Genomic DNA, 27,936 nt, shown 5'->3' with positions numbered 1-27,936 from the left:
CGCGGGCCCAAGCCCCTCACCTGCCAGGTCCTCGAGGGCCCCGCCCCAGTCAACTCCAGGCCACACCCCCATCCGCCCCGCCCTTCACCCGGGCTTTCCTCACAGGTTCCGCCCACACCGTCTTTGCCGTCCAAGGCCCCGCCCCACCTCTCTCCGTGCCCCGCCCAGGTCCCTCCCCGCTAACGGCCAGAGCGCAGACACCGCCCCTATCGGGCCCTGCTCCGCAGACACAGTCCTTCTCAAATCCCGCCCCGCCGACACCGCCCCTGTAAGGCCCCGCCCCTCACACTCTGTCCCTCTCAAGCCCAGCCGCCACCGCCACAGGGCGCAGAGGCCTCGGATGGAGCCCGAGGTACGGGTTCTGCGCTTGGCGGGCGGCTTCGGCCGGGCCCGGTGCCTCCTGGCAGCCGCTTCGTGGCTGCCGTGCGTGGCGCTGGGATTGGCGCTGGGCTCGGAACTCCTGCTCACTGCGCCGCCGGCGCACCACTGCGGCTCAGACCCCGCGCGCGCCCGGAGCACCTGCCTGCCGCTAAGCTACCCCGAGTCCGTGCCCCGGGCGGGCTCCGACGGCGCTCGGCCCTGCTCACGCGGCTGGTACTACGCGCAGCCCGCCGCCGACCTGCTGCGCAGCCCGGTCACCCAGGTCTTCTGCACTTGGCCCCTCTGTCCCTCGTCCTCTGCTTCCCTGCTCTGTCTCCCCAACCCTCCGTCCCCCTGCCCTCTGTCCCCTCCTCGGGTTCTCCCCGCTCTTCTGCCTTCGGTCGACAGGGACTGTCATCCTGGGGCTTTTGATTGGGGGGTCAGCCCCTTCCTGCCTGATGGTGTAGCAGATGTCTAAGCAGGCAGGGTGCCAGGCCTAAAGGCAGAGTCTGAGGCTGGGGGCTGCCCAGGTAGGCAGGTGGTCTGGGGAGGCGGAGGCGGTAAACTGAAGCTGAGCCGGTGAGTTCACAGTGGTCAGCAGTGCCATGAACATTCCAGCCGCCTGTGACTTTGGGGCTGTGTAGGTGTCCAGACTGGGTTCCCAAGACTTTGAATCAAAGGAGTGATTTGGTCAGTTCCGTTTTGAAGAGCAGGTCTCCCCACTGTGAGGTGTGTGCAGGCTGGCCTAGAGGTAGGGGTGCCATGGAGACATCCCAGGACTCTGGGAGAGGGTAACTGGGACCTCCCACCCCCAACCCCCCCCCCCCACACACACACCCGGCAACTCCCACCCCCTCACCCCTCTCCCAGCTAAGGCCTGCCCGCCCCGCCTCCCTCTTGGCAGCCTATGCTCCGCAGCCACACCCCAGCCCTGGGAGGAAGGGCACCTGCCTGGAAACTGGGACAGGGTTGCCACATTCCTGCTCAGGCTCTTCTGGGGCCCTGAACCCTCTGGGCCTCCTCTTCCTGCTCACCTGTTTGGTGTGGTGAGAGATCCTTGTCTACCAGCTTTCACAAGCAGTCAGATTTTAAACAAAATCTCTGATGTAGTGTGACCCAAAATAATGTTAAGCTTAGGGAGAAGGAACAGGGTAGGCAGAGAGCTGCAAAGCTGAGGTCAAGGGCCCTTGGCCAGGAAAAGCCAGTGAGCAAGGCCCCACAGCCTGTTCTGGAGGTGGCTCTTGAAGTGCAGAGGGCAGGGGAGGTGCAGGAGAGGCCTTGGGGCCAGCCTGGGGGAGGGTGATGGCTGGAGAAAGCAGGTGCAGCCCTGCCCAGGGAGGCATTGGGGCAGGACCTCTAGTCTCCTTTCCACCCTGACATTCAGGGAACTCCGGCAGGAGAGGAAGAGGAGGGTGCTGGCTAGCTGACGGGTAACTGGTGTCCCCTACAGAGGAACCTCGTGTGTGAGGATGGCTGGAAGGTGCCCCTGGAGCAGGTGGACCACCTCCTGGGCTGGTTGCTGGGCTGTGTCCTCCTGGGCCTGGGCTGTGACTGGTAAGGCGCTGCCCCTTCCCTCCTGCTCAGACAGCCCTCCCCTGAGCTCTCCTGACTGAATCGATGGCTGTCCCCTGCTGCCCACCAGGTTTGGCCGCCGGGCTGTGTTTGTGGGCTCCCTGGTGCTGGCCACAGGCCTGGGGGTCGGCGAGGCCCTGGTTGCCAGCTTTCCCGCCCTGCTGACTCTGCGGCTGCTTCGAGGGGGGGCCTTGGCAGGGGCCTCCCTCGCCCTCTATGTGGCTCGTGAGTACCATGGGGGGCCCTGGGAGGCGCCCACTCAGGCTAGGCCTCTGACCCATCAGAGGGTGCCTTTCCGGCACTCCAGTTGAGGGCCCTTCTCCAGAAGGCAGGAGAGACGCTGTTTACCCTGTGGGCTCTGCTTTTTGTGGCCAGGCCTGGGTGACAGAACGGGCCACACATTGGCCTCAGATGTCCAGGTCCTGGTCCTCCAGCCACTGGCCCTCACCTCCCTGGACAAAGCAGTCCTCCTGAGAGGCCTGGGCCTCAGGCTCTCCCTGTCTGGTCAGGCCTGGAGCTGTGTGACCCCCCGAACCGCCTGGCATTCTCCATGGGGGCTGGCCTCTTCTCAGTGGTGGGCACACTGCTGCTGCCCGGCCTGGCCCTGCTCGCCCAGGACTGGCAACTCTTGCAGGGACTGAGCGCCCTGGCGACGGGACTGCTGCTGCTCTTTTGGGGGTGAGTGACCTGGGGTCGTGTCCGCTGTGGAGGCCATGTGTATTGCTTCCCTCTGACCGTTCAGCACCATGCAGGTGGGCACGGGACAGGGACACGAAGAATCATATGCTATGTATCCCCACTGGGTCCTGCCCTACTGGGGGGTCCTGCCCTACTGGGAGGTCCTGCCCTACTGGGAGGTCCTGCAGCATCCTCACCCAACCCCTGCAGGTTTCCAGCCGTGTTCCCTGAGTCTCCCTGCTGGCTGCTGGCCACAGGGCAGCCAGCCCGAGCCAGGAGGATCTTGTGGCACTTTGCCAAAGCCAGCGGTGTGGACCCCGAGGACAGCACAGAGGAGGAGAGTTCCCTGGCTATGGGTAACGGACCAGCCAGGGAGAAGAGAGACCTGGGTGCTAGAGGAAGAAGGAAGGTTGTCATCCCCTCACTGGTGCCCCATTATGTCCCCTGGTCCACAGAGCTGGATGTGCTGTGCGCGGGACACCCCCAGCCCCGGCACCACTCAGTCCTGGAGCTCCGGCACACACATGTCACCTGGAAGAACGCACTCATCCTGGGCTTCAGTTCGTGAGGAAGGGGGGGTGTGGGTGGGCTAAGGGAGGGAGGGAGGGGTCTTCACCTTCCCCTTGGGTGAGATACCTGGCTCTGGCTGGGCTTGTAGCTTTGCATCCCTCCCAGGCTCATCAGTGGGGGCATCAGAGCCAGCTTCCTGCACAGCCTTGTCCCGAGTGAGCCCAGCTTTTATTGGCCCTACTTCCTGGCAGCTGGCCTGGAGGCAGCAGCCACCGTCTTCCTGCTCCTGACAGCGGATCTCTGGGGGCGCCGCTCAGTCCTGCTGCTGAGCACCTTGGTCCTGGGCCTGGCATCCCTGCTGCTCCTTGCAGGGGCCCAGTGTGAGTGTGGGGCCCTGCAGTCTGGCAGGGCTGTCATGTTTGGCCAGGGGTTTGCCCAATGTGTGTGTCGGGGGGTAGTCCTGAGATGAGCCCCCTCCCAGAGCTGGGGAGGCAGAATGATGTTGCTGTTCACCCCATCCATCATCTCCCCACTGTGCACTCAGAGAAACTGAGGCCGAAAGAGTTGAGGGCCAAAATGATTCAGTAGAAGGGGTTTAACGTAAGGGTTTGGATTGGACGAGGGCTTCCCTGGTGGCTCAGATGGTAAAGAATCTGCCTCCAACGCAAGGGACCTGGTTCAATCCCTAGGTTGGGAGAAGGGAATGGCAACCCACTCCAGTATTCTTGCCTGGAGAATCCCATGGACAGAGGAGCCTGGCAGGTTACGGTCCATGGGGTTGCAGAATTGGACACAATTGATCAACTAACAATTTGGAACGAGGGCAGCCTATGACCCCCAACTTCCAAGTGCAGGAGCAGAGAGGGAAGGCTGGTGAGGCCCAGAGCCCTGAGACACACTGAGGGGAGGGAGGGCGTGTGGGCAGCATGGGAGACTCTCCTCCTCCCCAGACCTGCCCAGCTGGACGGTGCTGTTCCTCTCTGTCCTGGGGCTCTTGGCCTCCCAGACCATGTCCGCCCTCAGCAGCCTCTTTTCGGCTGAGGTCTTCCCCACAGTGATCAGGTGAGCAGGCCCTGCCAGCACACCCCAATGCCCTCCACACTCCCCAGCTTCATGCCATTGGGAGGGGTGTTCAGCTGTCTCTTCCTGGGTGGTGAGGGGAACGCTGGTCACAGAATGGTCTGCCCATCAGCTCGGGAGTGGAGGACAGGGCGGTCAGAGATGAGAGCCGCCAGAGAGGGTGGGATTCCAGGGGAAAATTGACTGGATTTTCTAACAAAAGGACAACTTTGGTTCCTGGGCAGCTTTCCCCCAGACTTTTCAGGTGTTTTCCTGGGGCCCCCACTAAGGGTACCCACCCCGGCAGCACTGGGCACCCTGTGGAGCCATGTCCTACCGCCCTCTCTTGCAGGGGGGCCGGGCTGGGCCTGGTGCTGGGAGCTGGGTTCCTGGGCCAGGCAGCCGCCCCGCTCACCAAAATGCACAGCCGGCATGGCTTCTTCCTGCAACACGTGCTTTTCACATCTTTTGCCCTCCTCGTCCTGCTGTGTGTCCTGCTGCTGCCGGAGAGCCGCGGCCGCACGCTGCCCCAATCACTGCAGGACGCTGACCGCCTGTGCCGCTCCCCGCTCCTCCGGGGCCGCCCACGCCAAGACCTCCTGCCTCTGCTGCCAGCCTCCCTCCCTGGGGCAGGAACACAGCTGGTCTAGGAGGGGTGACCAGGCTGTAGAGACACTGCCATCCACCAGTGCTGGTGGAAGGGTCTTGGGAGGGTGGTGGGGAGCCCGCCTGTTTCCAGGGGCCCTGGCCCCCCTCCAAGTGGGAAAGATAAAGGTGTGCGTGGAACTTGGCTTCCTCTCTGGCTCTTCCCTCTTGGCTTCCACTCTTGGCTGAAAGGGGCTTCTGGCATCCACCTCCCTCTCACAACCAGGCATCCACAGCCCCTCCCACAGCCCCCCACCCCAGGAGCAGCCAGGGACCAGCCGGCTGCCACAGCTCTGGTGGAACTGAGGTGGGGGAGGCCAACCGTACAAGGAAGAGAGAAACACACTTTTAATTCACATTTGCCCCCGGGCTACGTCCTTTCACACAGAGATAAGGTCAGCGTGGGTGGGAGGCACAGCTGGGAACTGGGCCTGACCCCGTGGTAGGTGACTGACGGGGGCAGAAGGGGTGCCTCCTTCTGGCCACTCCACTCCAGCTCCGAACCTTGACCTCCCCTGGGGGAAACCAGACTGACCAAGGAGCCAGGGTCAGGCCCAGAGCCATCTTCCACCTTGATGGAGGTCCGCTGGAATTCCCAGGCACACAGCCCAGTTAGGCGTGTCCGCTCTTGCCCCTGAGGTCTGCCCTCTGTGTCCAGGAGGCTGTGACCTCCACAGGGCAGTGTAGGTCCCCATCAGAAAGCCCTTCTCTGGTGCCCTCATGGGGGCCCGTACAAGTCAGCCAGGCGGGAGAAGCGGGGGCCCCATTCCCGGAGGCAGCTGTAGTCCTGGTCCTCATCGTCCAGGCTGGACAGGATGGAGCTCAGTGTCCCCGCCACGGAGCCGTCCCCCTCATAGTCATAGATGAGAGCCGTGTCATAGGGGGGGACGCTGGGGTCACTGTCTGCGGCCTCCAAACCCTGTGGAGAGGCCGGGGTCTCAGGACCAGCACATGCCAGCTTGGTGACCTCCGCCACCCGGTGGGGCGAGGCCTGGAACCGGGAAGGGGAGGGGGCAGAGGAGGCCTAAGTGGAGGCCGAGGGTACTCGGAGCAGCTCTGAGCCCTGCGCTGCCCCTGCCCCAGAAGGTGGTTAGAGGCCAGGCTTCCTCTGGGCATTTCTCTTCCCTTAGTCTGTAGCCACCACCTCCCTGTCCCGCTCCAGAGCGATTCCTCAGGCTTCGGAGGAGGGGGCACGGGGCGCCCTCGGGGCACCTACGTCGTTGATGAAGTCAGCGATGTCTGCGGGGCTGGTGGGCAGCGCACGGGTCGCCTGGGGGCGCGCTCGGCCGAACGGGGCGTCTCTGCGCAGCGGCGGCCGTCCCGAGGGGGCGCCAAAGGCCGCCAGTTCTGCTGGGTGGCGCAGCTGGTCCATGTCGTAGGCGTCCTGAGGGCGGATGGAGCGCGTTCGGGTCAGCCGCAATCGTCGCGGGTCGGGAGGCTGCGGGCCAGCTGGGGCCCCTGGCCCTACCCGCAGCACTTGTAAGCCGCCCCGGCTCCCTCACCTGGTCCTCCTCCCCGCCCCCCTGCTCGTCGTAGTTAAGGATGTTGTCCCGGAGGTCGTCCTGCAGTCCGTGCAGAAGCCTCTTGTCCCAGGACTGCTGCCGGAACCGCGCCAGGAGGGCCACCAGCAGGGCGAGCACTGGGTGGGGGTCGGGGCGGAGGTCGGTGTCGGGTCGGGGTGGAGCGCGAGGGTGGGGGGCGGGGCCGGAGGGTGGGTGGGGCTACCAGGAGGCGGGGCTAGATGGTGGGTGGGGCTGCCAGGAGGCGGGGCTCGAGGGCGGGTGGGGCTGCCAAGAAGCTGGGGTCCAAGGGCAAGGGCCTGCGGGCGCCGGCACTCACAGAGCAGCAGGATGACGCTGGCCAGCATGATGACCAGGGCACCTAGGCTGATGCCCGCGCCACCCGCCCGCAGTGCAGCGGCTCCAGGCAGGCAGGCGCCGTCCTGGCCGCAGCGGCACACGGTCACGTTCAGGGGCTGCTCGCGCTGCTGGGGCGGCTGTCCGGAGTCCTGAAGCAGCAGGCTGAGGCGGTGCAGCCCCTCCGGGACCCGGAGCCTCGGCCGCAGGCGCGCGTGGCTCACTGCGGAGGGCGCTTGCGGTCAAGCAGGGGCCGGGGGCGGCCGTACCTCTCTGTGTCCGCGCACTGGGCAGCAGCCGACTGGGCGGCGCTCCTGGCATGCTAGGCCTCGGTTTCCCCCTCCGTCCTCTGAGTCTGATAACCAATCCCTGCCGGGCCTGAGGGTGCACTGATGTGGCACCAGCGGGAACCTCCCCCAGACTCTGAACCCCAGGGGTGTGTGTGGGGGGCTCACCATTAACCTGGCTGAGGCTCCAGTTCCGGGCCAGCTCTGGGACCCTGGGGCTCAGCTGGAAGTGGAAGGGAGCCCCGTGGGGGGGCAGGTCCTCATCCGTGGCCCCCAAGAGAAGGCCGGAACCCCGGTCTGGTGTGCTGCACAGGCTGCCCCACGGCGGAGACAGCTCAGGGGCGTGGTCGTTGACCTCCAGGATCTCAATGGAGAGGGTCCCAGTGGCCGTGCTGGGTGGGGAGGCTGCGGGTGGGAGAGGCCTAGTGGGCCCCTGGCCCCTGTGGAGCCCCCACCCACCCTGTAAGTCTGCTGAGTGGAGCGCCTGGCTCTCAGCCCTTGGGCAGCTTGGATTAGGGAGCCCAGGAACCAGGCTGGGCTCCCCACTCACCATCATCTCGGGCCAGGATGATGGCCCTGTACCAGCCATCCTTGAGGAAGGGGGATGAGGGGCTGAGCACTCGCTGGGTCTGGACCCGGCCGGTGGCCCTGTCCACCTGCAGCCAGTCCTCGGGATCATAGTCCTTGGAGTAGCTGTTGGCGAGGAGGGGAGGAGGGTGCAGAATGGCCCAGAGCCTGAGCAGGACTCCCAGAGGTGAGTGGTCATGTGTAGATGGGAGCATACTCACACACACTTACACACACACACACACTCTCACACACACACTCTCACACACACACACACACACCCCTTTAAGGATAGTCCTCCCACAGCCTTAAGCTGGTGTTTTCCGTCCCAATCAACAGACGAAGAGGGCAAGGGAGCTTCCCAGGGCCCCATGGCCACAGGTGACAGCCAAGACACAGTGGTGGGCACAATGGAGACAGACACAGATGAACAGGGCCAGGGCAAGGGGTGAAATCCAACACAGTGACAGCCAGTCCCAGGGAGCAAGGGCTCCCTGGAATGGACAGGGCCAGACACCCAGAGGCTGGTCAACACAGACTGGCTGTGTAGGTGTGTGCCATATGGAGCCCAGCCCTGCCTACAGGACGAGGTCGTGTGAACAAGAACACAGGGCCTTGAGAGCCCTTGAGCCCTCAGTGACCACGCAGAGAAGCCCTCCGCCCTGGGACTGGGTCTCTCATGGGAAGAGAGTCCTCAGGACACAGGGCTGCCTACCCTTAGCTGTGCTCCTAGCCTGGCTAGGATACAGAGGGGCGGGCCCTTACCTGAGCCTCTGTGGCTGTTGTGTGTCAGGGTCCTGGGCAGAGAAGGTGGCCACAGGCGTTCCTGGGGCGGCCCCCTCAGCTAAGCTGGTCCGCAGAGGGTTCTCCTGGAACACAGGCGCCTCGTTGACATCCCGCACCTGCACGCTGACCCTGGCCTGGCCCCGCTCGGCCTTGGGGGCAGCTGCCTGCAGGGGGGCCTCATTCTGCACGGCCACTTTGAGGTCATACCGCTCCTGACTCTCGTAATCCAGGGGCTGTAGGGGGAAGCAGGGTGGCAGCCCATCAGGACTCTGGACCCCACATTCAGGGCACCCGTAGGCAGCTATAGGCAGACCTCTCCTGGTCTGTCCTCGGAGCACCTTCTTTCCTTCTTCTTTGTAGCTTTGGAAAGATAAAAACTATAAAGAGAGAATAACGGGAAAATACTCTTGACACTCAAATGCCTCTGTCAGGTATTGTGAGGTCAGTTTCCATCCCCTGGCCAGGCTTCCTCCTCAGTGACTCAAGCAGTGATCTGGGTCTTATTGCTAAGAAGGTATTTGATGGATGTGGTTGAACTGACCAGGCTTCCTCCTCAGTGACTCAAGCGGTGATCTGGGTCTTATTGCTAAGAAGGTATTTGATGGATGTGGTTGAACTGACCTGTACGACCAGCTGACTGTAAATAAAGATGATCCTGGAGAACCTGGGTGGATTTCATGTGTGGGTAAATCTCTGAGAGCAAGCCTGAGGTTTCCCCTGGGAAAGTGGGATCCTGCCTCTGACACAGCCTCAGCTCCTGACTGCAGCTTCTTGCAGCCCTGCAGACTCTGGACTCATCAGCTGCCCTCACTACAACCTGGCTGGCCAGCTCGAGTCAGTCTCTCACAAGAAAGGTCTTCATATGTCGACAACTACATCTGTGTCTCTCTGCAGATGTGTGTAGGCACATGTTTGTAGGCACGGGTGTGTATGTGCATGTGTGCACACGTACCTTCTGCCGGTTTTGTCTCTGGTTGGCTGACACATGAGGTCTGTACTTGTGCACATGGATCACTTGCATTAAGAGGCAAAATACCAGAAATAACACACGGGCTTGGGGGCTTCCCACTCCTTCCAGCCCCGGCCCTGTGCAGTCAGCATGGCCCCAGCCCACAGTCCGTGTTCCCAGTCCCTTCAGCTCCCTTCTTAGGATGCATAGAGGGTCCAAACAGGCTTCCTGAGTGTGGCGAGAGGTGCCCTCCTCAGCTCACCTTCACCACGGACAGCACACCCTCGTTGGTCCTGGGGTCGGTGCGGACGGTGAACTGCCCGTCGGGGTCGCCCTCCAGGATGGTGAACCGGGCTGCCCAGTTGGGGGAGCCAGGCAGGTCCCGGTCTTCCACCTCAAGCCGCCCCACGTCCACTCCGCTGACAGCCTCTGCAGCCTCCATGAAGAACTGTGGGAACCCAGCCCCATTATTCACTGGCAGGCAGGGGTGGGTAATGGTCCCCTGGGGGCTCACCCTCCTGCTACCTACATTTGGGGAGTCCAGGACCCAGGGAGCCCTCTCCAGGCTCAGCCATGCCCTGGGCGCATCTTCCCCAGGGGGCAGAGCTGCCCCCACTCCCACCCAGGAGGAACTGGGGACACATCCTAACCCAGGGTCTCGGTGGCTTCCCTCCAGGGCCCTCCAGCTCCTGATATGCTCACAGGCCCCATGTTGGCCTCTAGCCTGGGGTCCTGCACAACCCACTCAGGGTGCCTCCTCTGAGCACCCAGCCTCCCTGTCCTCCGACAACCAGGATGGGGGGAGGGCAGCCCCGGGCAACAGCAGGTAGAGGTGGCACCTGGTCCCCGGTGAACTCAGGGGCATTGTCATTGATGTCCTCCAGCGTGATGATGGCCGAGGCGGTGGCGGTAAGGCCGTCTCCAGACATGTCCGCCACCTGCAAAGTCAGATTGTACACGGCGACCACCTGGGGGCACAGTGACAGAGGGTCAGGACACTCAGGTGGAGCGCAGGGCAAGGCTGGTTGGCCACCTTAGGGCCTGGGGGGAAGAGCAGGCATACTCCAGAAGGCTCCAGCTCCTGTCCTGCTCCCAAGCTCTGGAGCAAAACAGGCTGCCTGTCCTCTCAGGGTTGGACAGCACCACTGCTGACCCCAGACCCTGCCCCAGCCTGTGAGTAGGCAAGAGGTCAGCTGCTGAATCAGATAAATGCTTGGAGGACACGTGCTGCATATGGGGGGGTGGGTCTCCACCCCAGAGAGACAGCAGCAATGGCCAAGAGAGGACAGAGATCAGATAACGTAGTGACTGGCCCTGGGGAAACCAAGGAGGATTTCCTGGAGGTGCCAAAGCCACACAGAAGCCAGGCAGCAGGGGGTGGCAGGGGGCCCACAGAGAATAAGCAGACACTGTGGGGCCCAAGAGGTGAAGGGCTCCTTTGGTGGACCTAACTCAGGCCAGGGAGCCCAACTGCTTTGCAGGCAGTGGGGTGAGGGAGATTTTTTAACAGAAACAAGCTGAGGGCCCCTCATACTGTCTCTGCATCCAACTACACAACCACCCACGGGGCAGGTCTCCGGGAGCTCAGGGCAACTGGGAGTGTCTGCGGCAGTTAGGCCCCTAGTCTGGACCACCCTGTCCAACTGTCGAGGCACAGCCATGTGGCCTCACCTCGCGGTCCAGGCCCACTTGCACTGTGCGGATCTCCCCCGTGAGTGGGTCGATGCTGAAGAGCTGGGGGCCGCCCTGCTCCAGGATGGAGTACCGCAGTGCTGCATTGTCTGTCTCCGGATCGTCCGCATCCATGGCTTCAGCCCTGGTCACATAGGTGCCTGTGAAGGGCAGGGACGGGCGGGGGTGATGCCCAGGGGTGCCAGCCTCCAGCTCCAGGGTGTGTCGCCTGCTCCCCTGCGGCATGCAACTGTGCCAGTTCCAGGCCCTCGGTCACCCTGTGCACACACGAACATCCCAGCATCCTGGCTTGTGCTGCTTGTGGGGGAGGAGGCGGGGTGTCCAGTGCACACAGCTGACACCTGTCTCCCATAGGATCCCAAGATGGACCAGGCGAGCTCACTGGGAACCAGCCCCTGGGGAGGTAGCCGGTGCATCCGCCACTGAGCAGACCCTGACCTCAGCCCCACATGCAGAGTGAAGCAGTGCCCAGGTTGTACCTGTACTCTGGGGCAAACATGGCCCCACATCTCAGGAGAGAGGGGCACATGGGCCCCCCAGGCACTAGGCACCTGTGTCCACCTGTGTTCCCAATCTCGGGGGGGGGGGTCCGCCAGGCCCTGGAGACATCTCAGCACCTGTGCCCACCTTGCTTTTCCTCTGCAGCAATTCAGGCCTGACCCCCACCCCAGCTCAGGTGTACTAAGTGAACCCAGTTAGGTGGGCTGGCCTTCAGCCATCTGGGGAGCTGCCCGCCAACCTGTGACTGGGCTCACTGCAGACCCTCCTGGGCCCTGTCAGGTCATCTGAGAGTCATGCTGGTGTCTGATGAGCAGTAATGACCCAACCACTGGCCTAGCCTTAGAGGTGGGGGGCTACCAACCAGGTAACTCCAGGCACAATGTTGGACCCCAGGCTGAAGACAAAAAGAACGCTTAGAACAGGCACTGGGGTGCAAGTGAGTGCTTCCTAAAGCACTTGCCATGCTCTCTATGAGCGAGCAAGTGAGCAAACTTGCAAAAGGAGCCCAGCTTCTCACAATCAGAGAAGGGGACCCAGAAGGGATCCCGCAGAGCTGGACTGGAAGTGGAAGTGCCAGGGAGGACTCGTGACTTGTAATGAAGGTAGAAACGTGTACAAACATGGCTGTGAGTGAGCACACATATATGCACAAACACACATCCAAGCACGCACACTCTAGACTCTGTATACATGAGCAGCTCTGGCTGCTGAAAGGGCCTGGGCTGCTTTGATGAGTTTCTGATCAGCGAAGCTTTCAGCTTCAAAATAATGGTGCAAAGAATTATAACTCTCTAAATGAAGTGAGGCTCCAAAAAGGCAGACCGACACATAAAAACAAAATACATATGGGACAGGCTGGGACCTGGGACCCACTGTTGCAGTGCTTGCATCTGGACAGACTTCTCCTCGATCAACAAACACAAAGAAACTATAAGGGACTGAAAGTAGCTGCATGCCTGTGTGCATGTGCAGTGGGTCAAATTATGGACAAGATTTTTAAAAGACCAAAAAACCCCCCACTACCACTTCTGAAAAGCAAAAAAGGGGTTGGAAGCAAAAGCAGGGTACTGTACATGCCCCCTGCACTCAACACCCATTAAGGGGTGGGCAAACCATTTAAGCCACAACCTCCCGCCTGGCCCCTGAACCCTGGATACCCCTCCCCTCACCCCATATAAGGAACAAGCTTGGCCCCACTTGGGGAGTGAGCAAGGAAACCTGTTTCTTGTATTTGCCCGCCTCCTGCAGCTGCAGGAGCCTCAGTAAACCTTGTCTGAATTTCTTGCCTGGCCTTTGAATAACTTCTATTGATTAAGGAGGCCAAGCACCTTGGTGGGTGACACATAAACACATACATTCATAAAGGGAGGACTGAAAGTTTAATCACATAATAGAAAGCCAAGTGATGACAAAGAGGAAAAGATGGAACTAGGACCCCGTCACTTCCCAACCATCAGGACAGTTAATACCTGGCAGGCAGGAGCCTCAGGGACACCAAAGCTGCTGCTTCAGTGTGAGGGGCCACCTGAGCCATCTCAAAGGATCTCCATGAAGAGAAAAGTACAACAATCATAGCAGAGACGCCTGGCGGACACCCTCCTCACTAGTGGCCAAAGTCGGGCATCTCCGGGAACAGGACCTATGTGTCTCCTGAGGGGGTCCAGCCACACAGCCCCATTCAGAGACAAGGTTCACAGTGACTATACATGCCTCAGGATGTCAGTGTTGTGACCAATGAGGCGAGAGAATTTTCACAATGAAAACTACAAAACGTCTGTGAGAGAAGTTGGAGAAAACATAAATAAATGGACACACAGCCCATGATCATGGGCTGGAAGACTTGCTGCCAAGTTGTCAGTACCATCCAGAGTGACCTACAGATTCAATGCAAGCCCTCTCAAAATCCCAAGGATGTTTCCTTGACATTAAAAAAAAAATCATTCTAAAGTTCCTGTCTAACTCAAGGGACCCTGAGCAGCCAAAACAATCTTGAAAAAAGAACAAAATTAAGAGGACATACTTCCTGATTTCAAAACTTTCTCCACAGGTACAGTAATCCGTGCACATCTGCCCTCAAGACAGACACACAGACCAGTGGAACAGAACTGAGACCCCAAGAATAAGCCTCACCCCCCTGGGCAGGTGAGGCTACACAAGACGCCAGGACTGCTCAACAGGGAGCAGGCTGTCTCCCAGCAAACGGTGCTGTGAAAGTTGAATATCCCCCTGCAGAAGGATGGAGCTGGACCTGGAATTACTTACCACCACATACGAAAAACAACTCAAAGTGGATCAAGTCTAAATGTACAACCCAAACTACAAAACTCCTAGAAGAAAACACAGGGCAAAAGCTTTACAACGCTGGATTTGGCAATGATTTCTTGTTTACGATCATGAAGGCCCAGGCAACAGCAACAAAAACAGATGAACTGGACTTCATGATGCATCAGAAACGCATCAAAAGACACATCGACAGAGCGAGAAGACAACCTGTGAGAGCTACAGAACATTTTCAAATCATCTATCTGATAAGGGATAAGGGATCTGATATCCAGGATATGTAGAGAACCCGTAAAACTCAACCACACAAAAAACAAACAACCCTATTCAAAGTGGGCAAAAGACTGAACAGTCCTTTCTCCAAGGAAGATGTACAAATGGTCAATAAACACATTAACAAATGTTCAACATGACTAATCACTGGGGAAAAGCAAATGAGAACCACATGAGATACCCCCTCACATCAGCCACACAACCAGGGGTTGAACTTGGGGCCCCTGCTTTGTTAGCAGCCTCACAGGATGGCTGCTAACAACACAACAACAAAACAGAAAACAGCAGGTGCTGGTGAGGATGTGCAGAAACTGGGACCCTCCTACACTGTTGGTGGGAATGAAAAATGGTGTAGCCATGACGGAGAACACTATGGAAGATCCTCAAAAAGTTAAAAATAGAACTGCTACATGATCTAGAAATCCCACCTGGGTACGTACCCAAAGGAATTGAAAGCAGGGTCTCAAAGACATATTTGCACACCCATGTCCAGTACGGCACTACTCACAAAAGCTAAAAAGTGAAAGCAACCCAAGTGTCCAATGAAGAATAAGCAGATCAGCAAAATGTAGTACAAACAGCCAGCGAGTATTATTCAGGCTTGAAAAGGAAGGTAATGCTGACCTGGGCACCACACTGGCGAACCTTGAGGACGTGACACTCAGTGAAATAGGCCAGACACGGACGGACACATGCTGTGTGATTTCACCCATACACAGTCAAGTCATGCACGAACAAGTAGCCAGTAGGTGCCAGGGGCTGAAGAGGGGGAAATGGAGAGCTAGTATTTAATGGAGACAGAGTTTTGGTTTGGGAAAATGAGAAAATTCTATGGTGGTAGTAGTTGCACAGCGATGTGAATGGACTTAAAGCCACTTAGAAATGGTTATGAGGGTAAATTTTCTTACATGCATTTTGCTACAATAAAAGTTTGCAAAACAAAAGGCAGCGTTGTGAAGACTAGTGACCCAGGAACTGTCCCCAACAAGGGTGCATGAGCAGGTGGGGGTGTCAGTCTTGCCCCACAACCAGAACAAGGGGTAATCTTCAAGATCACCCCTGTGTGAGCATACCAGACGGTGGGACACCATCCCCCAGGGAGTGGCCCCCAGGGAAGTGAACACACAGGGGCTCCCCTGGTACAGCAGGAGGAGTGCTCCGTGGAAGCAGGAAGAGGGGCCGAGGTCGCTGCAGCCACTGGTGCCCACGCAGGGGGCTGAGCCCTTCCCCATGCACCCACTGAGGCTGTAGGCGAGATGTTACTGTGTCAGTGTCGCCCTCCTGATGATGGCGACACTAAGTCAGGAAGTGTGCACTCTGAAGGCCTCATGTCTGTAACCAGGTCCAGACAGGAAGGATGGGAAACAATTAAATAGTGGTTGAGGCAAACATGATACACAGTGTACCTCTCTGAGGCCTGTAGAGGGATTAGGGGCAACTTTCCCCAAACTCTGAAACCATGTCAGAAGGAGAAATTAGAAGTACAAAAAAAAATTATTGTCATTTTAAGTCTTGAAAAGCACAAAATGTGATGAAATAAACACACATGGGGACTTCTCTGGTGGTCCAGTGGCTAAGACTCTCGGCTCACAAAGCAGGGGCCCCGGGTTCAATCCCTGGTTGGGGAACTAGATCCCATGTGCCACAAGTAAGAGTTCAGTGCGGAAACTGAAGACCCTGTATGCTGCAACTAAGACCGGGCACAGTCAGATTAAACACATACACACACATGTGGCAAAGGAGGGGCATGCCTTGGTGCTGACCCTGAGCCTTCCCACCTCTGCAGCACAACTGGCTGGGGATCAGACTGGAGCCCCTGGGACCAGGGTGGGAGGGGCAGGGGTAGACTGCTGTCTGCAATGTCTGTCTTCCTTGGAACAGAATCAGGCCAGTGAGTCCATCCTGTGAGGACTCATGAGGGATAGAGGGTGGAGGGTTCTGCAATCAAAGTGTAGAATTAATAAGCAGTAAAGGCAGTGACGATAATGAGCAGGGGTTCTCCTCTGGGGCCTGAGACTGTTTTGGAAGGAACAGAGGTGCTGGTTTCAGAAGACTGTGACTGTGGTAAACACCACTGAATGTTCGCTTCAAAATGTGTACTTTTACGTTATGTGAATTCACTTCTATTTAGGAGAAGTGGGGAAGAGGAAGGAGGGGTTGGCGGGAGAGGAAGGGCAGGAGGCAGAAGTGGGAGGGGAGTGCAACAGAAACCACCAGAGGTTTGCCATCCGGGACCTGCCATCTCTGCATTTTGGAAGACTGGGGCATTGAAATTTATATTGCAACAGAAAGTGACTTGAGTTGACCCGTGGAAATTCCCTCCATCCTGGAGACTCTCTGAAGGACCTCTCAAGTTCTCACTGACGGGAAATCCTGGACTTCTGACCCACCAGTGCCCATGGCAAAGCCCCCTCCCCCACCGGGACCCCTCCCGGCTCACCTGGGACAGCACCCTCCAGCACCCGGCCAGTGAACACTTCTTGCCTGAAGACAGGCCGGTTGTCGTTCTGGTCCACAACCACGATCTCCAGGTCCGTGGGCTCCTCCAAGGTGGACCCCCCCAGGTCCAGAGCAAAGGCCCTGAGCTAGTGAAGCAGACAGCAAGGGCTGGCACTGTGGCCCCCAGTTTCCAGTAGCTCCCACGAGGGCGACAGGGACAGTGAGAGCCGATTTTGCTTCCTGCAGCGAACAGGTGAGAAGCGGCCCGCGGCCCGGCAATGCGGGGCAGGCGGGATTTCCCCACCAGGGGGCGCCTGCGTCCTCCCAGCAGGCCGGCCGGCCACCAAGCCTGCCAGCCTTGTGTTAAGTGTGGCTGGAACGCTTCCTAAGTGCTCCTGGTCTCGGGGCCCTTTTTCTGTAAATGGTTTTGGCTGCTTTTGAAGTTTCCTCTCCACACGTGAAATTTTAAATTAAGCCACCTCCTGTCCCTTTGGAGGATGGACTTGATACAACTTCCAGGGAAATACGCTCTCTGACTCAGCGCAAGGGAACCAGCCTCGCAAAGTCTGGCGACGACTCAGGGCACATGAAAACAAAGTCTGAAGCTCCCTCCCTAGGCCAGGCTGGGGGGCCGAGCTTCTGTTTACAGGAGGCTCGGGTGAGTTCCAGGTTCCCCTCTTCCACGCCTGGCTCACCCAGTCCTGACTCCCTTCCCCGCGCCCTTCCTCTCAGGCTCCACAATCCCAACACCTCCAAGGGGCAGGTCCCATGCCACCCACCCGACCCTGACGGTCACTATGGGGCATCTGCGTTGTGGGTGGCCAATTCCGTGGGAGTCCCCAACGGCGTCCCGTCCCCGCCACACATAGCAGGCTGGGGGGAGAACCCTCCACACCTGGGAAAGCTGACGCCCACCCTGCTGCCGGCTGCCCAGTCCTCCCGGGCAGGACGCAGCCTGCTCACACGCATCTGTCCAATGGGCGAGCGACCCTGAACACCTGCCCGCGCCCCTCAACTAAGGACGCTAGTCTTGCAGGTGGAGGTGTGGGCGGGGCCCCGGCGGGAATGGGCGGGGCCCCGGCGGGAATGGGCGGGGCGGGGCGGGGCGGCGCGGGGCCCACCCTGAAGCGGTCGGTCTTCTCCCGGTCCAGCATCGCGTTCAGGGACACTTTCCCCGTGAACTTGTCTATGGAGAAGACGCCTCGCGGCTCCTCGTCCACACCGGGCCCCTGGATACTGTAGATGACGCTACCCAGCTGCTGCTTGTCCGACTTGATCTGCGGGCCAGGAAACGGGCTGGGGAGGTGCCCCCAGGGGAGGGGGTCTCTCCCCTAGTTCTCTGCCCCTCCCCCAGCTGGGACGAAGTCGCTCGGCCTGTGGCCCCAGGGTTTTCCCTTCCTAAAGCATATGCCCTCAGCGCCCCCCTCCACTTGGCCCCTCACCTGCACCAGGGGGAAAGGGAGGCGCTTGTGGTTCTCGGACACGCTGATGGGAGGGATGACCCAGGCTCTCCGAACGCGACCTAGCGTGGGTGCCCGGCGCCAGGGGTACAGGGTGCGGGGCCGCCTCAGCCTGGGGACCCCCGCTGAGGGGCATAAGCTCTGCAAAGAAGGAGAACGGCAGTCACCAGCACAGCAGTGCCCAGTGCTCCCTCGCCAGGGCTGGACATCCCGACCCTGGACTTCAGGTCCTCCCTCGTGTGGTTAGGGGAGGCTATGGCGCCAGGACTTGGGTGGCATGGGGAACTCAGGAGGACAGAAGGTGGCCTGGCTCCCAGGATCCTGGGGAGGCAGCGGGTGGGGGAGGTGGGTTGTCCAGAAAAGACAGCTGGGCCAAGCTGGGCACCCCTCCCACGCCTCCCCCTACTTTGTGGGTAAATAGTGCAGATAACGGGGTGGAGGGGCAGGAAGAGATCAGCCTCCCCCCACAAGGCTGATCTGCCAGAGGTGACTGTGGTGCTCCTGGCCGGGGACAGTGGGGGTGACACACAGCCATCCCAGGCCTCACCACGGTTTGAGTTCTTGAGGGTTGATTGAGATTGACCAGGCCAATGCTTCTGTCCTAAGAGGAGGGGTCGGGGGCATCCGTCCCACACCCAGGGTAGCTGTGCACACCACAGGCCTCCTCTGCCAGACTGGGGAGGGTGCAGGGTCCCCCCTGCACAGGCCTCTTCCTCCAGGAATCAGGCCAGGGGAGGCAGGACAGCGTGTGGGGCTGCTGTGTAAGGCTACCATACTCCCCCAAGTCTACCCAACAGGCAGGAGTGGGCACATCACCACCTCCCAGGCCCTGCCTGGTTGCCACCTGCTGAGATCTGTACTCAGAACCGCACCACTAAGGAGCCTGGTGGGAGACAGAGCACCCGCCAAAATGCTCCCAGACCCACTGTGAGCTCACTCCTCTGCCACACTCAGACAAGGAAGCTGAGGCCCAGAGAAGGAAGCCGGTTGGGGGTTGAGGTAGAGCTGACAGCAGCCCCAGCTAATGCCCAGAGCTTCCTGAGGCCTGGTTGAAGCATGCGGTTTCTGTGTCCGCTCTTTGATCAGGCAGTGGCTGGTCTGAGCCTGGGCTCAGGCACTGTGGCCGGCTGAGCATAGAGATATTAGGGGTCCTCCACACTCCCCGAGTGGTGAGTGGGGCTGAGGCTGGTGCAGTCTTGGGGGACACGGAGCGTGGCTGGACTTGGATGAGGGCTGTCAGGGCCTGAGATGGGGTGGGATGGGGGCACTGCTGGGAACCAGCTTGGCGTGGCTATAGAAGAATGTGAGCAATGTGCCATTGTTATGAGCCCCCCAACTGGGCTGGTGGCTTCAGGAAAGGAGGGTGAGGAGACTGGTGAGTGCGGGGTCTCGGGGTGGGGGCTGAGAGGGAGGAGAAGCCCCTCAGCCAGGAGGCTGCTGTTCTGGGCAACCTCTGGCCCGTGCCCTGCTCCCAGCACAGCCTCCCTGTTCTGCCCAGCTGGGTCCTCACACACTTTGCTTACAGAACCACAGCGACACCCAGACTAAGGCCAGCCTCCCCAGGGGCCCCAGGCCACCTCCACACTTCTGAGTGCCCATCCTGCCCTCTCACCTGAAGTGCCAGGAGCCTGCGGTCCAGAAAGTAGCAAACTCGGTTAGGGGAGAGGACCAGGCGTTTCATCAGGCCCCCAAGCTCCCCGCGGCCTGACAGATGGCTGCAAAGCTTCCAAGCTCCCCGGCTGCTGGCCTCTCACCAAGCACAAGCCAGTGTGGCACTCCTGCCAGGCGAGGACCTGCTGGCCTTTGTCACAGGCTCGGGGGACGGTGTCTGTTCCCTGGGCATCTCAAGGCAGCAACTCCTTTCCCCCCCACCCCATCCTGCCTGGCCCTCTTGATGGCCCTCAGGAAGCAGCAGAGGTGGGAGCCCCAGGACCACCAATGCTGGAACCTCTGTCAAGAGGAGTGTTTCTGAGCTGCCCAGTGACACAGAGGCTCTGCCTTGACCTCAGCGTGGTGGAGGGCTGGGCTGGGCAGGTGTGGGGGACAGTCTGCAGGTACTTCTTGACCTCAGGCTCTTGGAGGGACCCTGAGGGACACGCTTTGCCCTGTCCACACCTGCACTGGCCCTTAGCCCCCTGCAGCTCCCCATCGAGCCTCTGGTTGACCCCTGCCCACCCCTGGCCTTGGCGACACCCCATGATGCCCACCAACTTGGCACAGGGCAAGTGGCCTGGGTGGGCTCTGGGAGTCCTGGCCACCAGACTCTCCCAAGCTCAAGGTGACAAGGTCAGCAGAAGCCATGGAGCCTTGGCAGGGGCCCCTCCCCGAGAAGAGAGGCTGCAAGGGGTGGGGGCCTGGGCTGCGCTGCAGCCCATTTCCCACTCTGGGAATGTGTCTCAGTTTGTCCTTTGTTCTCCCAGCATCCCCTTTCCAGAGACACTGGTGGTCAGTGAAGGCCTAGGAGCTGCCTAGGAATCACAAAACATCGGGGCCGGGACGAAGCCACGTGGACAGAACCGTGGACATTGATCGGAAGAAGCTCACCAAAGCCCCCGTGCCACTAAGAAGCAATGGGTGTCAGGGACCCCCTTCCCCCAGTGGGGGTCCAGCAGCTCCCCAAAGCTTACCCTCAGCCCCACCCTTAACCAAGAGCTGAAGACAACACCTGGAACCCCTAGAGATGCCAGGCCCCTGCCCTGCTGTTGGGCCCCAACCCCAAGGCTCCTGAGTAAAAGAGCTCCCTACTGCATTTGGAGTTCATGGAGCCCAGCCGTGTGGTGAGCACCCCACAAACCAGCAACAAGGGCAGAACGGTCTTGCTCACCCCAGACCAGGCAAGGTCTGGAGTAGGTGACACTGTCCAGCTGCAGGCTACCAAGGGCCAGGCCCCGAGGCCGAAACTTCCTTGTGGGGCCTTTCTGGCTCAGGACCGCTCATCCCCTGGGACCTGTGGGGTGCCTTCTCCACCTGGCCGCCACCATGTGGCTGGGCTACTTCAGCTTGACTTGTCATCAGAACCAACCAGGATGGTAAACATTATGGACAGATTTCACCAGTTCACCCCAGACCTACTGAGTTGGGAATCCAGGCAGGCACGGGGCTGAGAGGTAGGACTGGGAGACTGGGACCGGGCTCCACCCCACCTCTCAGAGGGTCTGCGTGTGGGGTGGCGTTGGGGTCCCTGGTGGATCCATCCCTACCATCAACTGTACAGAAGTAAAACAGTGCCAGAGCCCCAGAGGGGCAGTCAGCTGCCCTTGACCTCCGCTGGGGTCCATCCTGCCCGGGGACCTGGAGGTAGCCCATAGAGCTCTTTGCTGTCTTCACCAACCCTCGGGTTCAGAACAAAGAATTACAAGGCAGGCTGTCTCCCAGGGGCCCGGGGAAAAGAGTTGGACACTCTTCCGTGCTGGGTAGAGACACTGGTGACCAGGGCAGCCAGTGGGACAGCAGGGAGAGCCTGCTTCAGCTCCTGGCCCTGTGGCCTCCAGAGGCCCCTGTGAGTGGTGAGCAGGGGACCCCCATGTGTCTTGGCTGACAGAAGGGTGTTTTCAATCTCCCTGCCCGGTGCAATCAGAGGCCGCCGCGGACAGTGGAAGGGGTTCTGGGGCTCTGCTGAGTCACGTGGCCTCTGGGAGGAAACCTCAGCCATGCTCCCGGGGGCTCTGCAAACTCTGAAGACCCCCTGGCAACAGGAAAGTCCTGGTACAGGGCAGCCCCTACAGCAGACACACGGTCTCCTCCAGAGCAGGCCAGGGGATCAGCCCCACATCAGCGTGACAGTAAGCAGGGCTGCAGGGAGGGAAGCTGAGGCGCCGCCCTAGCACCGTGGGCGGGACAGCAGGGAGCATGGTGCTTGCCCCAGTGGGGGTGGGGGGAACAGCTGTCCTCTGCCTCACCATCCTGTCCCTCCGCTGAGGCCTGCAACAGCTGGAGGGGGGCTCAAGGGAGAACCACAGGGCCTCTGGGCCAGGCGGACAGCTGGCTCCATTCCTGGCATGCCTGATGCCTGCCAGGCCGTCCAGGAACGGGGTGGCCTGGATTCCAGCCGAGGAGGTGGGGGGAAGGGGCTCAGGCCTGGGAAGCTTGCGGGGGAAACCAGACTGGGAACGTTTTGCCCACAGTGTACCTCAGCCTCTCCCTGGCCCAGGCAAACCGCACCCACATGACCCAAGGCTCCAGGCCTCCCCCTGGTCCCTAGAATTTGAGGAACCCAGGCTTGGAAGTGATGTTGGAGGGGTGTCCCCACACACAAGTGCAAGGTCACCGGAGCTGGGGGCCCCTTCTAGCAGTGTGTGGGTCGGCTCCGAACTATCTGCTCCCTACCCCCAGGCGGGGCAGGGTCCCGGGGTGGGGTCCCAGTATGGACCCAGTTACTGGGGACACTATGGGCACAGAGGAGGGACTGACAGAGGCCGGCTCTGAAAATACACATGCGAAGCCCCCTGGCTGAGATTTCAGGGGACACAGGCAGGGGGAAGGTGAGCTTCCGTCAAGCCCACCAAGCTGGCAATGGGTATACAATGTCTGGTCAACAGCCCCTACCCCAGGGGCCCACCCCAGATAGCCCTGCTCAGGGCCTCTTGGAGGGGAAGGAAGGTGTGTCCAGGAAGTGGCCACAGGACCCCTGTGGCTGGATAGGAAGGGACAAAAGTCTGAAAGCTGAACTGGGTTGGGGAGGGCTGGTCCAGGGGACGCTCCCCTCGTTTGGGTGCTGATCTGAGCTGGGCTGAGTGCAGGAACGTGAGCGGCCAGGCTCGCTGACTGGTCCCCCCCACTCGCGCCCCCCCCAGAATCCTTGCAGTCCCAGCTGTCTGGGAGGGGGTGCATTCTAGCCCTGCGGGAGGGGAGAGGAATCTGAGCTCTCCTCCCCTCCCCTGGGACCTGGTCTGAGGATGATACCCTCAGTCTCAAAGGAGTGGGTCCCTGGGAACCAGGGGCTGGAACGCTGTTTCTGGAGCGAGTAGAGCCTTCTGGAGTGTGTGGGGCATCTGGGCCTGGCTTGGTCGGAGCAGAGAGCCCATTGCACCCAATGAGCTCCTAGCAGGGGGTTGAGGGGTGCAGGTCGTGGGCAGCTGGGCTGTGCTGGGCAGAGGGTGATCATGGCCTCTCTGAGCTAGCTAGACACAACAGTGGGGAGTGGGGAGCATGGTCTACAGGGGGTGGGGGTGTCAGTGAAAGGGCCCAAAGGCAGGCGTGGAGGTGGCTGGAGCTGTGGGGCTGGAGGCCTGAGGGGCCAGCCACTGGAGGGTCCAGATGACAGGCACTTAGCTGCCAGGGGCTGAAACCCAAGCTGGCCCACCGGAACTGTGGGAGGGTCTGTGGGGATGAGAGGGGAAGCCCTGGCGGGTGTGGAAGTGTAACAACAAGCAACGGGTCCTAAGCGTGGCTCATCGCCCCCGTGATCATCACCTGTCCAGTCTAAGAGGCCCGAGGCCATCCCCTCTGGCCTCACCAGTGGCACTGGCTCACACACTGCACTCCTGGGCCCAGCCCAGTGCCTGCCCATTAGCTAAGGGGTGTGAGGATGTGGTTGAATCTAAGGGTGCCCATGTGCAGAGTGGGGGCTCTGTGCTTCCCCCCACCTGCTGGCTCCCAGGCTGCAGAGACCTCAGGGTGTGGGGGTCGAGGGGCTGGCAGGAAGTGTGGAGGCAGAGACTATGTGTGCTGGGACCTGTCTCTACTGGGCATGGGGCTCCCCAGGGAGAATGGGTTTCTGGAGGGCAGAGCTGCCCCATCCAGCTAGGCCGGTCAGTTGCCAACTCATGGGGGATCAACATGGCCGGAACCTGGCCTCCAGGCTTTCCCAGCCAGGGGTGCTTCTGCTGCCCCCTCTCCCCATGCACCCCATAAGACTGAATACCCCCAGACTCTAGGGCTGAGGCCAGCACCTCCAGCGTGAGGGTGGCCTTCTGGGTCCTCTCTCCTGGCAGTCCCTGAACTTGGCTCCCCGTCCTGTCCACTGGGGGCGGTTACACTACTCTCCCCCAGGGGCACAGAGCCCTGAACAGAGCTGCCCCACCCAGAGCCTACCCCGGGTCCCTCAGCTCACAGCCGCCCACGGGAGCCCAGAGCCAGCGGTCCCGGAGGCCGGAGGCCGGAGGCCGGAGGCCGGGCTGCCCCACTCTGAGACGCGGCGCTTAGCACAGGGGCCAGCGACCCCCCGCGCGGCGCCCGGCCTTACCTGGGCCAGCAGCCCGAGGGCGAGGAGGAGCGCGGCGTCCATGGGCCGGTAGCAGGCGGCGGGCAGTGTCGGGCAGCGGGAGCGGCGCCTTCGGCTGGGACAGGACCCGGCTGAGTGACAGCACAAGTGTACTGGCGAGGGAGTGACAGCACGTGTGCGGGGGCGGGGCGGGGCGGGGCGGGGCGGGGCCTGCGGCTGAGTGACAGCACGTGTCCAGGGCGGAGCCGAAAGCTGGGCTCCCGGTCAGGCGGTGGAGAGGATGCCTGTCAGAAAGGCTGCGAACATTCTCCCTCACACTGAGCACCTTCGTGCTCCTGCCTCAGGGCCTTTGCACTGGCCATGTCTTTACCCAGACTGCCGTCAGGCTCCAGTCCCAAGGCAAGGCGCTTGGCGCCTTGAGGGCCCGATCACTTTCGCCGTGTTCATTTAGTGTTCCTGCTGTGGGTGGAGCTCCTCAGGGCGGGTTGACCCTTGCTGCCCCCTAGGGATAGCGTACAGGAAAGAGAGCCCAGCCCTGCCTGCTGCCTCCTTTCCTTCCTCGTCGGTTGGAAACGGCTGGGTGGAAGGGGCAGGCTGTCTCTCCCCTCCCAGCCTCTACCTCCTGGTGTGTCGCTCAGAATCAGGGAGGGCAGGGGGTAGGGAGGTAGGGGGTGCCCTGCGGACCTCGAGCAGGGGAGTGAGGAGTGTCCTGTGTGGGAGCTGGTCTCCGCGGCAGAAGCAGGCATGGGGCCTCTGCCTCCTCTCTAGATTGAGCAGGTGCAGCACCATCTGTGCCTGTAGCCTGCTTGGAAGGAGGCCAGGCTGCCGGGGTGGGGCGGGGGCTCCGGCAGTGACTGTATCCCTGGCACTCAGGGCTCCAAGGTGGGGGTGGATGGCGGGAGTCCCTTCCATCTGCAGGCTCCGAGGCCCTGATGGTGAACAGTTCCTGGAGGCCACCATCCTGCCTCTGAGGTCAGGGACCCCAAACCCGGATGGAGGAGAAGCCCTCTGAATGTTTTTGAGTTTCTGCCCCCATAGTTGAGGTAGAAGGGGGTAAGGGGGGCGCTGAGTGCCCAAGTCCCCTGATTACCCTCAGGCACACTCTCCTCTCACTAGTCCATCCCTGCTCTGCGCCATCTGTCTCCTCAACAACCTCTGGGGATGGGGGCTCCAGGGGGAGGATGAGCTGGACCTGGTCCGGGGTTGGGGGGTGGCCCAAGAGATGCAGAAGCCTGGGGCCCAGTCCAACTTTGGCCCTTGCACAGGAAGTTCTCTCCACTGACCGCTTGTATCTGAGCCTCGAGGGCCTATCCACCACTGGTCCACCCCAGGGTGCCAGGGCTAGTTGGCCTTTTTCCCAGTGGACTCAAGGCTACTGACCCTCTGGGCATCCCCTCTCCTTCTCAACTCTGCAGCCCCCAGGCTGCCAACCCCAGGGTTTAACCCTTCACCACCAGCAGACCCTCTCTGGGGGTCCTTTGTCAATGCCAGGGGGGCCTGAGGCGTGGGTGTCCTCACCCAGCCCCAAAGGGTCTGGACCCCCTTCCCCGGGTGGTCTCCCCTGATTCTGGTGGGGCCTGGGCACCTGTGAACTGGGAGGAGGGCAGAGGCTCCACTAGGGGGAGCCTTGGGGGAGGGGGTGTGGGAGGTGGGGGGTCAAACCTTGGGAGGTTCATCCACCTGTTTAGGGATTTGCAACTTTCTCTTGATAAAAGAGAGGCAATGAGGCTTTCAGCAGGGAAGTGAAGCTCCTATAACTTTAAAAAATTATGTAGTTATATCAATAATAATGTAATGATAGTGCAACAAGGATTATTATTACATGTAAAAGAATAAAACAGTGAGGTTATAGAGTTGTTTCAGCTGCTAAGTTTACAGTAACTTTCTGGCAATGTAGTCGGGTGTGTAACTGGGCCGCACGGCTTGTGTTCAGTGGGCATTTGTTTGCTGGGCTCCCTGGGATAACTTCATGCCCCCACCCTTGGCCCAGTCTGCCCAGGGCTCCATGGTGCACATGCCCATCCTGCAGGAGAGGATCAACTAGGGTCGTGTGGCAAGGGGACAGATGGCCAGGTGACTAGCTCCTGGGGCTGCACAGAGCGGTGCCCACCCACCCACTCAGGGTTCAGTCTCTGTGTCCAGAATGGGGACACAGAGGGGAGGGAGAATGCCTGGGGGTTCAGGAGAATTGGACAAAAAGGAGGCAACCTGGACACCAGGCACTGACCTGGGTGAGGACAGGTTCCTTGTGGACATGAACGGAGTGCCTGTGGTCATCCAGGTGGAGGTGCCCAGGGGCAGCAAGGGCAGTGTTGCTCCGGGGGGGCCAGGCGCTGATCTCACCCCACAGTGGCTGGCCCCTCTGGGGCCCCATTTTACCAGGCAACGACCCAGAGGCCAAGGTGACACAGCCAATCCTGGTGGGGTCTGGGAAGGAGCCCAGGCAACAGGCTACAAGGTCCTCACCCCTTTCAAGTTCAAGCCTGGTCTGGAGGCTGGGTGGAGGCAGGCACTCCCTCCGCTCTTCCTCCCTCCCTGTCTCCCCACCCCAACCCTCCCACTGTGCAGTTTCCCATGCCAGGCCCCTTCCAGGCTCTGGGGCATCAGCTGTCACAAGGCTGCCCTCCCTAGGAAGTTAGGCACCAACAGATCCCAATGTGGTGAGGCAGCAAGAGTGTTGCGGGAGGCGGGGGGCGGTCTTCAGTGGAGCCAGGCAAACAGTGGGGCAGATCTGGGAGGGTCCTGAACTGCTGCCATGGCCAGGATACAGCAGTGGGGCCCTGCAGAGGGCTTCCTGTCCCTTAAACGGGGCCCAGGGTCAGAGATGACACCGGGGTGGGCTGGAGCGTGGGGAACGCAGGGTGTAACTACCCCGTCCAGACTGTGCGCGCCCCCTGGCGGCCACACCACAGCCAGGCATGGCCTCCCAGGACCACACAGGTATGAGTGTCCACAGGCATGTTTGGGGGGGGCCTTGCCTATTCTGGAGCCCAGTCACGGTTCCCAAACACACATTGAATGGTCATTCTCAAACTGTTTCTAAAGTCTTGGGTCCATAGAAGACTTTGGACAAACAAATGGACAGAGACAGAACACAGAGCAGGAGCTGGGGGTACTGGCAGCTCCCACTGGCCCTAGCCCTGAGAAAATGGGAGCCGGGCTAGAGGCCCTGGGGCGGCAGGCTCTGTCCCAGCCATCTCCAGGGCTGTCTCTGAGTTTCAAATTACCCCCGCCCCAACCCCTCACCCCCCAGCTTCTGGGACCAGGGTCCTTCCTGACCAGCAGACCTGACACAAGGGATGAAGGGTCCCAGCAGGTACTAGAGCAGGAGGAGAGCAGGGATCCCTCCTCTATCTATCCCTGCTATGCCCAGAAACGCCAGCAGAGGGCAGTGTGGCTCCAGGTAAGGTGGAGGCGGTTGTCTGGTCCTCCCTGAAGGGGACGGCCTTGAGTCTGGGGGGCATGGCCTCTGCCAAGTGGCATCTTCAATGACCGAGCCAGGCTGCCCCGCCAGAATCCCAAGCTCCTGAGGCCAGCCTGAGCCTCAGGCCACAGCAAGGACCTGCAAGGTCCAGGGCAGCAGGCCTGGCCACACTGACGCAGTGCAGGACAGGCCAGAGAACAGAGGTCTCTGGGCTCAAATGGTCAAGCTTGAAAGCAATTCGTAAACATAACTGGCACCCCCAGAGGGTGGCTCTCATGGAAAAACCCACTCCAGTAAAAACCTTGACCAAGTGGGCAGGGCCAGGGCACCCCTGCACCCTCAGACTCCAGGGCAGGAGTGCACTTCTCTGTCCTGCTCACTCAGAGGCCTCAGTGAGCCTGTGTCCTGCACACACGTCATGTCACAGCCCTCACA

At 60.5% G+C, this 27,936-nt stretch overlaps 2 protein-coding genes across 2 annotated transcripts; one reads left to right on the top strand and one right to left on the bottom strand.

The window, feature by feature from the left end:
- Nucleotides 1–340: 340 nt before the first annotated feature.
- SLC22A31 (solute carrier family 22 member 31) lies at nucleotides 341–4,829 on the top strand. Its single transcript, XM_052655606.1, has 9 exons — nucleotides 341–643; nucleotides 1,811–1,914; nucleotides 2,003–2,157; nucleotides 2,442–2,610; nucleotides 2,821–2,966; nucleotides 3,066–3,174; nucleotides 3,286–3,500; nucleotides 4,071–4,182; nucleotides 4,532–4,829. Exons 1-9 carry the CDS (start codon nucleotides 341–343, stop codon nucleotides 4,827–4,829), a joined length of 1,611 nt encoding a protein of 536 aa, XP_052511566.1.
- Nucleotides 4,830–5,155: 326 nt separating this feature from the next.
- Nucleotides 5,156–24,208, bottom strand: CDH15 (cadherin 15). Its single transcript, XM_052655605.1, has 14 exons — nucleotides 24,099–24,208; nucleotides 17,897–18,055; nucleotides 17,576–17,731; nucleotides 16,456–16,600; nucleotides 10,941–11,101; nucleotides 10,109–10,237; nucleotides 9,532–9,717; nucleotides 8,300–8,553; nucleotides 7,518–7,660; nucleotides 7,136–7,372; nucleotides 6,664–6,903; nucleotides 6,327–6,463; nucleotides 6,041–6,208; nucleotides 5,156–5,743 (listed from the first exon to the last, which is right to left on the bottom strand). Exons 1-14 carry the CDS (start codon nucleotides 24,138–24,140, stop codon nucleotides 5,543–5,545), a joined length of 2,358 nt encoding a protein of 785 aa, XP_052511565.1. The 5' UTR covers nucleotides 24,141–24,208; the 3' UTR covers nucleotides 5,156–5,542.
- Nucleotides 24,209–27,936: the final 3,728 nt, after the last annotated feature.

The sequence above is a fragment of the Budorcas taxicolor genome, chromosome 18 (genome assembly GCF_023091745.1).
Source record: "Budorcas taxicolor isolate Tak-1 chromosome 18, Takin1.1, whole genome shotgun sequence".
In the NCBI taxonomy this organism is placed as follows: domain Eukaryota; kingdom Metazoa; phylum Chordata; class Mammalia; order Artiodactyla; family Bovidae; genus Budorcas; species Budorcas taxicolor.
This window is presented reverse-complemented; position numbering and strand designations above follow the sequence as displayed.

Bases quoted from the DNA above. Each gene is read 5' to 3' on its own strand.
- SLC22A31 (XM_052655606.1), top strand. From the start codon at position 341: ATGGAGCCCGAGGTACGGGTTCTGCGCTTGGCGGGCGGCTTCGGCCGG. The intron at 3,175-3,285 runs GTGAGGAAGGGG...CATCCCTCCCAG, and splicing joins CTCATCCTGGGCTTCAGTTC to GCTCATCAGTGGGGGCATCA. The intron at 4,183-4,531 runs GTGAGCAGGCCC...CCTCTCTTGCAG, and splicing joins GTCTTCCCCACAGTGATCAG to GGGGGCCGGGCTGGGCCTGG.
- CDH15 (XM_052655605.1), bottom strand. From the start codon at position 24,140: ATGGACGCCGCGCTCCTCCTCGCCCTCGGGCTGCTGGCCCAG. The intron at 17,732-17,896 runs GTGAGGGGCCAA...CCTGGCCCGCAG, and splicing joins TCCCTTTCCCCCTGGTGCAG to ATCAAGTCGGACAAGCAGCA. The intron at 6,209-6,326 runs GTGAGGGAGCCG...ATCCGCCCTCAG, and splicing joins GGGGCGGGGAGGAGGACCAG to GACGCCTACGACATGGACCA.